Genomic DNA, 14,630 nt, shown 5'->3' on the forward strand with positions numbered 1-14,630 from the left:
CAGTGTCAGTGGTGGGGACGTATATAATATTACGCGTCGAATATTACATATTTTACACCGCTATTTTTATAAACGTATATGCATTCGCCTTGTTATAAAGTATCCATCAGCGCCACGAAGTACGTGTAAAATTAAATGGTGTGGAGAAGTTATGATGTGGTTAGTTGGGCTTTCAGTCGGTATATAGAAAAGCGGCCAACAACATTTACGACATATACCACGTATATTATTACATATTATACATATTATACATAAATGACATATTTTACACGCGACACGTCGAAAATTCCGAGTCCTGTCGTAAGCCCACCACGCATCAGTGTTGTGATCGCTTGATTTGCGCCTGCGCCCTCTGGCGCCACCTTCGCCTCCACAACCGGCGCCTATTACATTACACGCACAGACGGCAGACGCACTCTGCACTCTGCACACTCTGCAATCGTGGTAGGCCGAGTAGTGCCGCGCAGCTGCAAGCCTCCGAGAAGAGATTCGTATATACCCTTGCGCAAACTCAGCTAGAGGACGACCTGCGAGTGTTTTTCCAAGGTGCTGGTGCTTGTCTGAGGACCAAAGCACTCGTTTTCGTTGCCTTGTCCCAAGCTGCTCGTCAAGGATGCCTAAAAGGAAAAGCCAAGCGCTCATCGATTCGGACAGCAGCAAGAGTTCTGAGGAGAGTGGCTCCGATTTAGACAACGTTAGTTATACTGCTTTATTTAATTTTTTTCAGCTGTTTTTCTTGATATTCTTTTAGAGTTGGGCTTTCTTATCGGATTGACTTGCTTTGATGTTTTGTCGGTCGAGGAAAACACGGGTTTACAGTCTTGGGGAAAACGTTGCTAACATAACCTCGTTTTCCTTGATTGTTTTCGGGTTTCTCAAGCCTATACGTCTTTCTTGTGGAAAACCCGTTGTAGTGCAGGTCTACTGGAAAAGTCTACTTTGCTATGCAAGGCTAGGTTTCGTTTTAACCGGAGGGTAAATTGCTTTTCTTTTGATTCTCATAGATTGAAAGTGCAGCATCGTACTGGGAGAAATATTAGGTTTTGCTATATTTTTCTTATCACTCTCTAGAATCCACTAATAACTTATTTTAATTAATTTACTGTATGTCTGCTCAACTATCTAATAATAATGAAAAACTGTTGAAATCTTTATCTTTCCGAATCTATCCTATTATTTGGCAAGTAAGCAACTTTCATATATACTTATAACTTGGCATAAATAGAATAATAACATGCCTAGGTGTATAGTTGAGATCTTTTGCCAAATTTATTTCGATAGTTTTAGAACCTTTTAGTTGTTGAATGTTGTTCTAAAGTCAAACAATGATACATCATTATTTCGTTAACATAAAAATGAATTATGAAATCATTGTAGAGTTAATTCACTTTCTAATTTTTAGGAATTACTGACTTTGGCAAAAAAGAAACAAAAGAAGACTAGCAATGATGGCTCTAGTTCCGAAGCAAGCAGTTCGAATAAGAAGGACAGCAAGGTCTTTGACTCAGATACGTCAGATTCTGACGACGAGTGGAATGCAAAGGGTGGTAAAACAAAAAAGAAAAAGGTACCTGCAAAAAGAACCAAAAGGAAGATGACAAAGTCCAGTAGCGGAGAAAGTGATAGTGAAAAGGAGGAGGAGCCAGAAAAAGTCTCAGAGCCTGAAGAAGGTGAGGTATCAGATTCAGATGTTAGTGACTCTGATTCAATCCAAGAAGAATTTGACGATGGATATGATGAAAAGCTCATGGGAGATGCTGAAGATCAGGCAAGACTTGCTCTAATGACTGAAAAAGAAAGAGAGCAAGAAATTTTCAAACGCATTGAGCAAAGAGAAGAAAAAAAGAGAAGGTTCGAAATTGAAAAAAAACTTAGGATTCAAAAAAAGCAAGAAGCAAAGAAACAAAAAGAGTTTAAAAGAAAAGAGAAAGGTGGCGATGAAAAGAAAGTTGATAGAGCACCAGATCCTAAGGAAAGGAGTAAAGACCGCAAAAAAACAATTGAACAAAAGCAGGATAAGAAATCTGATGCTATGGCTGCATTACAAGCAAAGCGTGCCGAAAAACGGGAGCGTGGTAAGGAAAATACTAATAATATATTAATACTTTTTATAAGCAATTTTTATGAAGGAAATTCGATACTGCTTTACAGAGGAAAAAGAAAAGCAGCGAATGGAAGAACAGAAAGAGCAATCAAAGGATGACGAAGAAGAATTAGAGGGAGATCACAAGGGTGGATCTAAAACAAAACTCAAAGCATCTGATATTTATTCAGATGATAGTGGTTCCTCAGACAGCGGTGATGAAGAAGAATCAAGCAAACCAGCATCAAGGCAAAGATCTTCCTCTAGTTCGTCAAGAGACTCTGACTCGGATGACGATAAGAAGTAAGTTTTTAAAATGATAATAAGCAATTAACAATGCCTAATAATTCATCATTATACAATAAATTTAACTGTTTTATTGCTTTATTTCAGATCTGTTAGTAGTGTAAAAACGAAATCTAAAAAAGTGACCTATGTTAATACAAAAGAAGATTTGAACAAAATTCGACTATCACGTCATAAAATCGAGAGATTTGTGCATCTTCCATTCTTTGAGCGAGTCGCGCAGGGTTGTTTCGTCAGAATCGGTATTGGAAATAATAACGGAAGACCAGTGTACAGAGTTGCGGAAATCAGTGGTGTTTGTGAAACAGCCAAAATCTACCAATTAGGTAATACCAAAACTAACAAAGGACTGAAACTAAGACACGGAGCACAAGAGCGTGTATTTAGGCTAGAATTCGTATCGAATCAAGAGTTCACAGAATCTGAGTTTTTCAAATGGAAAGAGACTTGTGCTTTGCAGGGCATTTCTATGCCTACTTCTGAGGAAATGGACCAAAAACTTAAAGATATCAAGGAGGCGATGGTGTACGAATTTAAGGAGGAAGATATAGAAAAAATTGTCCAAGAAAAGGGTCGATTCAAGGGAACACCGTACAACTACGCAATGAAGAAGGCTCAACTGATGAGGGAGCGAGATGCTGCTAACTGCCGAGGAGATGACGAGACTGCCAGTCGTCTTAATATCGAAATTAGTGAATTGGAAGAACGAGCCTCCGATCTAGATAAGAAAAGATCTGCAACTATTTCGAGCATTTCATATATTAACGACCGAAATCGTAAGAAAAATGTGGAAGAAGCTGAAAAAGCAATTTTGGTGAGTATGAAAATTTTATAAAAATTTATTCAGGTTTTCAAAACAGACAAGATTCGCACTTGTATCTTGACACTAAATTTTATCATTTACAGGAGGAAATCAAAGCAAATAGAGGTAAAGTGGTAGATGATCCATTTACTAGACGAAGTACAAGGCCCAAAATGTTTTCTCAAAAGGATGATAATGAGCAACAGGAACCAGCTCCTACTATCAAAGTAATTGAAACTGTACAAAAACCAGTTCTAAAAGAGAAAGAGCCAATACCAGAAGTCAAGAAAAAGCAAAACACAGATTTATTTAATGCTCATAATTTCGATATTATGATAGATCTGGAGGTCCCTATAGCGAGTAAGTTACTGTCTATAATAAGCTTTTAGATTACTATACTTTTTTGTTTATCAACCATGATCTAATTGAGTACATTTATAATTTCAGACAATCCAGTTAATGTTCTTCCAAAACCTATTAATAATATGAAGGATTCAGGACCCCGTCGGTCTTTGAACTTGGAAGATTACAAGAAGAAACGTGGCTTGATCTAACGTTTCTCTAAACGTAAATTTAATCGAGCGAAAAGTGACTCAAGGGATTATCGTTATGAATTAATTGTTTGTTAATGAACAAACGAGAGCGTGATTGAAATAAAAAATAATGGCGGTCGAGTGTCATTGCTTAATTTGGATAATAAGCCTTCGAAGTTCTACAATACTTTGCTCTCGCAACACTGATCCATCCAATTTGATCATTTAAACACTGGTTTTTGATTATTTTAATTAATAATGTTGTGAGTCAGTATATAACTCACACTGTGCAGATATCATTGGAAATCTGCAATGACGTAAGCTGTCGAACTTTATGTAAAAGTTCAACAACTATGGGTACTTTTTAATACATCTTATACGCGGATCACTAGTCCAATATAGGACATAGAAAACAGCTGAGACTGTTTACTTTCTACATCACTTTGTGGAGTGGTACGAATATTGCGTCTCAAGTGCGTAAATTTAATGTTAAACTTTGTGAACATATGTAAGATCAAATAAATTGTGTGGACAAAAAACGTTTAACTGTTAACGATTTCAAAATGCAGGTTATACTTTATTCATAACTTTATAATTTGATTACTATTCCATTAGAGTATGATATATTTTTTTATTTTCTGTAATGTGAAATAGCTACAGAACAGTATTAATATTATTTTTCACAGTATCTGTATGGGGAAACAACAAATACAGAATCGTTATGCTAAGGATATTTTTTTTATTTTCTATTTTATGTACTTGCATCGCTAAATCTATTTTTCTTTTTACAATCTTAGTAACAAATAAGTTCAACAGTTTTTGTTAATAATTTCTCTTTTTAATACATTGTATTTTCTTTTAGAGGCATATGCGTTCTTTTTTTAAAAAGTTTCTCATGTAGAGAGAAACTGATATATTTTTACAAACGATAGCGTTTTATGTTAAAATTGAAATAATTGTAAGCCTGCATTTTGAAAATTAGATATTTTAATTTAACGCTAGTGTTACACAACTGACGTAGATGATATTTCGTGGCAAGTTGGTTTGAACGAAACAAGAAATCGTCTTTATGGTTTTTGTAAAAATAAGAATTTTAATTAAGAATAAACGCTGGACTGCGATCTTAATTTGTATTAGGGCAATGCTTCGATTTTTTAAAGCACTACACACATTCAAATTCTGTAAGAATGTTTGTTTTGCGATTCAGCATTTATATTTAGATAGGGAAAAAAAATGTTAAACTCTGGACTGATTACTGTACATTATAATAAATTGTAATAGGAACGAAGGCATCTCTATAACGGCGCTCGCTGCAGTATTCCGATGTATGTACATAAGATGTATATTTCATGAATATTTGTTATACAATTGTATATAATCTTACGATACTACTTGAAATATACATACACACAAAAAATTCACTTTTTATTTATTTAGATATTCGACGTAGTATTATAGTAATCGTGAACAATCCAACTGTTACTGCAAATCATGCATGTATGCGTAGCGACAATTTCCTGTACTTACGAATAAAAATCATACCATCATACAAGAAAATGTTTGTACGTTTTGATTACCACTTTTCCATACGCATTCCTTTAATGTATTAATTAATGTGTCGATTTTTGTTAACAGTTTTGAAAATGTCAAGCCTTTCTTTTCGAATCGATCAACTCTATCTCAGAACAGACAATCCCATAAGATTTCTTTTTATTTTTACCCGCATTTAAAATCTTTGCGCTTTTAGCGGGAAAGCGCTCAGTATATTCTAATCGGTAAAGCAGGTTTCCCTGTGAGGCCTTCGACTTTCTTCGCACAAGTCCGACCATGTGGCATGCGGTCTACTTTACTATCGTACGCCGCGTCATCTCTTAAAAAATAATTCAACCTGCAACGAATGGTTCCTCGCCTCATATTTTCTCAGAAAAAAACATCCGAATTCATTCGCAAGCTCGAAAGCTTCTTACATTCGTTCCAAATACACAACAAGCCATCGCAGTCATGCGCTCTCCGAAGCGCAAACTATGCCGGGTACTACTGCGTACTCCATATACATATACAACGTGTACATACGCTTGCGCACAGAGTACGTATACACAAGCCCTCTCTCTCTCTCTCTCTCACTCGGCAGATGCATGCCGCTGCCCATATAAGGCAATTTCCCCACGTCCTTAGAGGCGATTGGCTCGCGGCCGCCGCGAGCCGGGAGCTGAGTCGATGACATGTGCCGAAACTCTCCCAGCCCCACCCCCCGACGTTAATCTACTTCTCGCTCTGCGATTATGATTGTGACGATGCTCTGACTACTGGTTTATTATCGTGACTGACGGCGCGTTTGATTTTCATTTTCTGCCGTATATGGACAACGACGCATCGAGATTTCGCGAATTATATACGGCCGAGCGATATTTTCAACGATTCTCAGGATGCTTTTATTGTTGCACAATAAGGATAAGGCATTGGCTACGATGAATAATGGTTATTATAGTCGCCGGATCTTACCTAATTAAATGACTACAATTTTAGTTTATTTATCCTTGACCAGTATATATACTGTTTATTGCATAAATGTAAAAAAAGAATAGTGATTGCAAGAAGAATTGCATCTCAGACAGCACGTGCAGCAACTTATTGATGGTAGTAGAGCTAAATTACTTAAAATGAAAAAGAACGAAATCTCATATCTCTACTGTATTGGGAAGGTCAAGAAGTCGCGGCTGCGATAGCGCATCGTCGTTACGTTAAAAAATTAGTGCGCAACCTTCGAAGGCCACTTGTCAAAAGGTAAAGGTCTCGGTCGTGCTCTCCTTTTTATCGCGTGTTACTTCTACTATCTCTTATCCGCGCCGTTTCACCTGTTTGCGTGAGCTTTCAGAGATGTGTCTATAAAATAGCTTTCGACCATCTACTGTATTTTTTCATGTATTTCATTTCATAGAAGAATTAAAAATTTCGATAATACTCGATCGAATTTTCGGGGCAAACTCGACACCACCATTTGAATTTTGCCGCCTTTGCTCCAATCCTAATATCAGCATCGCGGGACGCTCGCCCTTTCCCCTATAATCTTTTAGTAGGTATATACTGTATCTATAACGCTAATCCACTATATATATATATATATTCTCACGAAGCATCTTCGCGCGCCAAATTTTGCGCACGAAAACAGACGAGAAACGAGAAAACGCACGCGCTCGAACGTAACGTGGAAAACTCAAAATATACTCCGCGGTAGGTGTAGGCATAAGTATATATATATACGTATACACCGTGTCAGAAGTGTGTGTGTGTGTGTGTGTGTTGCGGCTCGCGGATAAAGAAGCGAGAGAGAGAGAGAGATAGCGGTACCTATATGTATATATGTACACAGCGCACGCGCGTGCTATTGAACGAAAAGAAAAGAGGATGAAAAATAGCGCCGCCCGCTGCTCTCCGCGAGTTTGCGGGAAAGGTGACCGTCACAACTCGTATTGCCCTGTTTTAATCACTAAAGCTTTATACCAAAGAAAAATGTTTCCGCACTTGTCAGTACTTTGCACACACCTACGTCATCAGACAAATTTTTTTTATACGAGCTCTACAAGTATAAAAAAAGTCTATGATTTTCAGACTGGCGAATCTTTGCTTATAGTTATATAGCGTCGAATGACCGTCCGAAGCCCCGTCGGCGTATCACCCAATAACAAAACTCGGTTCTGCGCTTGCGTCGAGTCGAAAACGCGCAAAATCCACGCACCAACACACGCACAGCTCTCGCGGGCGCAAAAAGCATCGGAACACAGACGCAGCGTCCGCGAGGAAGCGAGACAGCGCTATCCCCCTCCGCTACATCGGCGAACGGAGCCGAACACAGCCGAGGAGCCGAGGCGAGGCAAGGAACCTCCCTATTCCTTTCCGCTCGCTATATACGCGACCCCCGGTCGAACGAACGTTTCTCTCTCTCTCTCTCCCGCCGGCGGCGCCGCCTCCTTTTTTAACACGCACACAGACCTACGCGTCGTATATACTAACGCACTCAGGCACACACACACACACACACACATACGCCGGCACAGCGGCAAGAGCGAGCGCTTCGCCGCAGACACGTATACGCCGCCAAACCGTCGCTGCCCGTTCGTTTCTCTCTCCCGACGACGACGACGACTGCGACGAGCGAGAGCCACACACGAGAGATTAGTGCTAGTAGTGCCGCCGCAGAGGAGACTGCTGTGTTTTGTTGTTTTCTATCTCCGAGGGAGAGAGAGTTCGTTTTTAGAGCTTCGAGAGTTTGTCGCTGGCCACGACACAGACCGATTGCTGAGCAATGGTAACGTATTACACGTCTCTACGCTTATGTATGCTGCCGCCCTTCGCGAGATAGAGAGAGAGAGAGAGAGAGAGAGAGAGGGACGGAGAGCGAGTCCTTTCCTCTGCGCCGACGGTAATCCTTTACATCGCGCGATCAACTTCCGCTCGACGTGTAGACTAGTGTCGATCTCGAGGAAGACGAGCGTGTGCGCATCGAAAAGGACGAGGAGGAACAAGCGCGAGTCGGCACTTTTGTGGTTAGAAAACGCAAGCGCTCTCCCTCTCTCTCTCTCTCTCTCTCACTTGCACGTCCGCCATCTTTCCTCTCTCTCTCGCACTCACCCGGCGCCGCCTCGCGTGCGGCACCAGGTCCTTCCGCGAACCGGCGTCCCCTCCGCTGTACGTTCTTCCCCAAAAACCTCCTCGTCTTCTCGAAACGTAGCATACGCTCGTAGCCGCGTTCCCGAGCAAAACAGCCGGCTCGCAGGAACACCGCCGCGAGTCGGAGAAAATGGACGGACGGATGAATCATCTTTCTCTCTCTCTCTCTATCTCCGCTGCTAAGTGCTAACTGCAGAGAAAGAGAGAAAGAGGTAGGCACGCTTGGTGACGACCGCTGAATTCGTTATTGGCCTCTCTCGTCGACGTTTCCCTTTTACGACGCCGGCCACGAGAGCCGATATCAGTCTATCGGGGCTTGGAAAGAGCTTCGCGTTCTCTCCTCGGCAGGATTTCGCATGGGCGCCGGTCGCTCTCTGTGTTCCTGTGTATCTATATATATGTGTGTGCGCGCTGCTGCTGGCCATACCCCGGTTGATTTCCTGCATGTCTCGCTCTGCTTATATAGCGCGAGTGCGAGCGAGACGGAGCTAGAGAAGGATGGGAATGCAGAGCGTCGCGCGCGCGACCGAGCGAGCGAGCGAGGCGTTTGCGTGTAGTTTCCTGTGCAATGCTCGTTACGGGATCCTTTTCTCTCGCACTCTCTCCAATAGTGAACGAGAGAGAGAGAGAGAGATAGAGAGAGCTGCGAGCAGTAGGCACATCCGACTTTATTTAACGCGGCGCAGAGCGGCGAGACGATTTGAGGTTCTTTTTTTGGCCCCGGGGTTACCGACACCAAGCAAGCGCGCGCGGAGTCGAGCCGTGTGTGGCGCGGGGGGTTTTCGGGGAGAGGCCGATGCCGAGTGTGGGTGAGCGAGAGAGAGAGAGACGAGATTTTCTAGCCCCTCGCGCGGCTTTTGTTGTTTATCGCTCGCCGCGCGCCTTTGCACTCGGATAACAGCAGGGAAGGCGACGTGACTTCTTCGATTGCGCGCGTATTACAGCTGCTTTATTTTTCTTCGTTCGGGGGGAAAAAAAAAATTGCCGTCCTTGCGAGTGAGTCACTCGCGAGCGCTCGCGGAGTAAAAATTTCGTGCACGAGTTGACTCACGCCCGGCGGATTTTAGGGGTCAAGGCTTCGCATGCCGCGGCTAGGTCGGAGATTCGCATTCGCCCTTTCCAGGGAAATTTTCTTTACGCAGCGGCGTCGTGCACGAATCCGGAGAAGCGAACCTCTTGACACTTCGATGAATTTTAAACGCGATCGCCCACTATTTACGTCGGAGCCCATATCAGCCGCTGCCCATCTTGACGCTTCTTGATCATTTTCTTTTTAACGCGAGCGATCCCGATTTTGATTATGGCATTGGAAATTCTAATTAACGATCACAGGTGCAACGTTTTCTCTCAAATTAATCGAGATGCATGATGAGAGAGCTCGTGGAAGCGAACCGACTCGCGCGATATCGCCGTAATAATAGCGATGAGCAACGAGAGATATACATCCACCGGAGACTGTTGGATAGTCTGCGCGTTTTCCTCGAAATTTCGACGATCGTAGCAACAGGCGTGTTTTTTTCTTTTTCACTCGCTTCTGATTCACCTGACCGAGCGCATACTTATCGTCGCGCGAAATAACGTGCTTTTTAGCCGTCGGCTGGATTCAAAGTGAATCCGATATAGAGCTCCTTATTTGTGTGCTTACGGAGAGCACGGCTGTAACCGAATGTAGCCGAAGCGGGACGAAAATAGCATTTAAACGCCATTCACGGTGTTATTCGTTGCGTGTACGGAAAAAAAGCTCTTCTAACCTACAGCAGCAGCTGCTCAGGCTGACGATGGTGAATAGTACATTACGATACTAGTGGTATAAGTCGTACTTTACGGCACTACCATGAAGATCGACTTATGACGCGTGTATCGTACGATATTTTATAGCACTGCGTGGCATAAATCCGCATTTATGTCACGTCTATCTGTGCCATAAGTAGTCCTTTATTGCATCGTGTATATCATGCTAACCTCACGGTGCAAAAAAGGACTGCTAATGTCACGGATAGACGTGACATAAATGCGGATTTATGCCACGCAGTGCTATAAAATCTTTTTATAACGATATAAAATGCGTCAATCGCGCGCCCATTAGCCGGCTCGAAAATCGCTCGTTTCGCTGTAATGTAAGATTCGTAAACGGCGCGTGGATGTCACTCGCTTGCACTGATTCGTTCGCTGAAAAAAAACTGGCTCGAGGGAATCGCTTTAAAAAATCGCTGATACTCGGAAAATCATCCGCGAGCGATCAATAGCGTAACGCGAAAGTTTCAGCTCTCGCGCGTGTTGCAACACACACACACACACAGCCGTGCGAAAAATCTCGACAACGCGCACAGTGTCTCCGATTTCTCCCTCTCGGTCAATTGACAATCCTTGCGGCACTACACGCGTATTACAGGTGCAGCCTGACGATTAAGCGGTCGCTTTAGCCAAGCCACACACACACTGTTGATGGCGTTTCGCAAGGGTGTAACGAACTTGCATTCGTATTTTCCGTGTAAAAATTATAATACTGCTGAAAAGCGCTCTCGCAGTCCGTCGTGTTCGTCGGTTCGCGCGGCGGCCGCGTATAAAAATAAAGTCTTCCCACGCGCGAATCCGATGCTAAAGAAAGCAGCCAGGATCTTATTCTAAAGTTATATCTAGTATGCTGTGCGCCGGTGCTTCTCTCTCTCTCTCTCTCTCTCTCTCTCTCTCTCTCTCTCTGCGCGCGACACACACGTGCGGAGAGAGAGACGCTTGAGAGCTTTGCTACTCGAGGGGAATGTAAGAGCTCGATTTTCGACGCTTGGATTTTTCCTGCTGATGAATTGTTATTTAATCAGTTACATTCTCATGACGCTGATTTTACCGTGGATATCGATCGGCGACTCGATTCGCGCGAAATTAGTATAAAACGCCGCACATCCACGGCGTATCGATTACCCCCCGAGACATCGCGCGCGTAAAAAGCGTCGACGCTTTTCTCTCTCTCTCTCTCTTCTCCCGAGTTTTGTTGCCCTTTCTCGCCCGGCGCAAAAAGCGCGTGCAACGCAGAGAGACCGATGTGTGTATACACACGTGCGCGCGCGCACACACGCGTTACGTAACGATCGCTCGGGGGCTACTGTGTCGCACCTCTCGGGGAAATTTGCTTCTCTTCGGCTCTGGATGTTTGAGAACGGCGATAACCCCCGGATTATCGACACCGAACCGGTGCATTAGTCACGCTTCTGGTGACGAACTTATTTTTTTTTAAGCGGTTACGATTAACAATTATAACCGTGAGAATGTGTATATAGAGCGATAATCGGGTATTTTGGTTTTTGAATAATCGTGGCGTAACGGCCAGCTAAAATAAAAAAGAGCCCATTGACGCAGAGAGCGCTTCTCGGAGCATTGAAATATCGCGTATATATAAACGCCGGTGCGAGTTGCCAAGAGCTGTTTAATAAATTTGTGTTTTCTCGTTCGCCATGTGGGATCGTGAAAACAACAAGCGGTTTGTTGCGCAATACACTTTAACCCCCCTGCGACTCTTCGCTCGTATTTGTACCTACTTAACGCGAGACTGTGTTTTTTCTCTTTTTCAGGCGTCAGGAGTAACTGTGGCGGATATTTGCAAGACGACTTACGAGGAGATAAAGAAAGATAAGAAACACCGATATGTAATCTTCTACATCAAAGACGAAAAGCAGATCGACGTCGAGGTGATTGGACCGCGCGACGCCACCTACGACGCTTTCCTCGAGGATCTGCAAAAGGGCGGCAGCGGCGAGTGCCGCTATGGCCTCTTCGACTTTGAGTATACTCATCAATGCCAGGGAACTTCTGAGGTATGAATAATCCGTCTATTTCCGACGAAGCTTTGTCTCGCCGATTGTTCATTCAATAAGTTGCGCGCGCTACGTTTTTAGCATTTCGCTGTCGCCGCTGTATTGATATTTATAAGCCGCGAGTTATTTAAAGGTTAAAGTCTTTTGGGAAAAATGCGAGTGTGACGACACACACACACACACACACACACACATCGGTGGACGCGTTATCGCGGGGAGTCGCGAATTGTTCTTGAAATAATTGATCGGACTCGTCAATCGGCTTATCGGTTCGCAATGTTGTTCTTTTCTTTCAAAGTTGTAATCGCTATCTCGTCTGTTCGCAGGCTTCCAAGAAACAAAAGTTGTTCCTGATGTCGTGGTGTCCCGACACAGCCAAGGTCAAGAAGAAGATGTTGTACTCCAGTTCTTTCGATGCCCTGAAGAAGTCCCTCGTCGGTGTGCAAAAGTACATCCAGGCGACGGACCTTTCGGAGGCCTCCGAGGAAGCCGTCGAAGAGAAACTCCGAGCCACCGACAGGAACTAAGCGACGACAAAAGCAACAAACAAACAAGCAAACAAAATATACAACCAATCTGATAAATATAATCATTAAAGATTTCAAAGGGGCTACAATGCACAAATTCCCCTTCCTCAAACAAAAACATAAAAAAAAGTTCTGTACCGTTTATAAATGGGAGTTCGTGTTTTTACATGTTTTTCACTTTGGAAAACGTTTATTACAATATACAAAGGGAGGGAGTATTCTACGTCGTACGTTATGGACAAAAAAAGTAACGCAGTCACACACTTTGTCATGCTGCCGCCACTACATCGTGTGGAAAAAAGCAAATAAAAAAGAAAACCTGGTTTAATCAATATCGCTAAACTAATGTAACAATAAGATTTATATAAGGAAAAACTATTGTAATAACAGCGTACGGATATACCACAAACTGTCAAGATGTAGGAGAGCGAAACAATTGAATTTTTTTGTCACAGGCTGTATAATGTTTAAATTAAATCCATTTCATAATAATGTCTTGACGCGTTTGGGACTCGGTCTCGGTGCGATTTCCTCGTCATAACCGCTCAAAGTAACTGCTAAGCCTGAACCTACCAGGTACTTGAAGTGCATGCGTAATTGAACATAACTGAGGTAAAAAAGTATGTAGACGGCTTTTATGATTTAAATATTAATAATGAAATCTTACCTTCCTAATTTTGTAAAATATCAATTGATTGACTACCCTTTTTTTCGAACTTATCTATTCAAGTTATTTTAAAGTTGTTTTTTCTTTTTCGATTCTCGTTTCGTTTTAGCAGACTTGTATGCAATGTCACATATAAGAATAACCATTTCTGAAATCATTCCTCTCGCATCAATGTGACTAATGCAAACAAATTTATCAATTATCTTTTGATTGCATTCGAAGTATGAAATCATCCATGGATTTTTATCCCGCATCGTACTTCCATTCAGTGCCACTCACCTTTCGTAGAAAGTAAGTCGGCAATGGTGCACGCTTTGATTTGCCATTAAAATTGATTACTTTATACGCAAACTCCAACGACGAAGATAAAGAAAGAACAAAACAAGCATTCGCTATCATTCTCTCGTTTTTGACTGGATAAAAATGAAATAAAACGAAAGGAAAAAAGGAGATAAATTCTTGTTATAAATAACGCAAAATCCGATAAAAAGTCGCTGAGGCGCATACTTTTTTTTCATCCGATTCTCGCCAACACAAGCAGCAGCAGCAGCAGCGGTCAGAGAAATGACGCCCAGCGCCATCTGACTCGTCGGATGCCAACACTGACAGTGAAATCCATTGTTCGACGATCGCCATAAGTACACATAGGTACTCGCGGCGCATTCCTTATATACGCGTTTCTTCATTCAATATATAAAAGCCGTTTCCGCTTCGATATTTCATTCGAACGAGAGAGAAAAAGAGAATCCACTGATGGCACCGCTTGAAAAATGACGCTTCAGCTGTTGCGTAAGGTTTAAACTTGTGCCAAATTCGCTGGAGAAGCTACGCGCATCGTTTGTGCGCCGATATTCGCAGAGGGAAATATCGCGGACTATTAAAAGCTATATACTTACTCGTATACACATAGCGTGTCATAGTTCGCACTGTTGTGCAAATTGACTGTCAGATTACACTTTATCAGCGTCACATTTCGATGGCAATGACAAATTAGCGAGGCGCACTCGAGAGTTTGGGCGGTTGTAAAATTGAGTTGGCTCCGATGTTATATTCATGATCGATATCAATTTTATCGTAATATTTAGCCAGGAAAAACTCACTTTTGTCAGAACACGGATAAATAGATACGCAAACTTGAGGATAAGAAATCCAATCAAGGAGTACATTTAAAGAATGCGAGGATATACTCTATGTGCTCCGAAACGCAAAACGGAGTCCGAAGCAATAGCGGCATC

General features: G+C 42.5%; 2 protein-coding genes across 2 annotated transcripts; both read left to right on the forward strand.

Moving 5' to 3' along the window:
* The first annotated feature begins 104 nt into the window (after window positions 1–104).
* LOC100117263 (RNA polymerase-associated protein Rtf1) lies at window positions 105–5,281 on the forward strand. Its single transcript, XM_031923272.2, has 6 exons — window positions 105–694; window positions 1,403–2,075; window positions 2,152–2,386; window positions 2,477–3,203; window positions 3,296–3,551; window positions 3,639–5,281. Exons 1-6 carry the CDS (start codon window positions 614–616, stop codon window positions 3,743–3,745), a joined length of 2,079 nt encoding a protein of 692 aa, XP_031779132.1. The 5' UTR covers window positions 105–613; the 3' UTR covers window positions 3,746–5,281.
* Window positions 5,282–7,586: 2,305 nt separating this feature from the next.
* LOC100113672 (cofilin/actin-depolymerizing factor homolog) lies at window positions 7,587–13,403 on the forward strand. The gene is made up of 3 exons (XM_001602442.6): window positions 7,587–8,030; window positions 11,959–12,201; window positions 12,528–13,403. Exons 1-3 carry the CDS (start codon window positions 8,028–8,030, stop codon window positions 12,726–12,728), a joined length of 447 nt encoding a protein of 148 aa, XP_001602492.1. The 5' UTR covers window positions 7,587–8,027; the 3' UTR covers window positions 12,729–13,403.
* Window positions 13,404–14,630: the final 1,227 nt, after the last annotated feature.

This window comes from Nasonia vitripennis, chromosome 2 (genome assembly GCF_009193385.2).
Source record: "Nasonia vitripennis strain AsymCx chromosome 2, Nvit_psr_1.1, whole genome shotgun sequence".
NCBI lineage: Eukaryota > Metazoa > Arthropoda > Insecta > Hymenoptera > Pteromalidae > Nasonia > Nasonia vitripennis.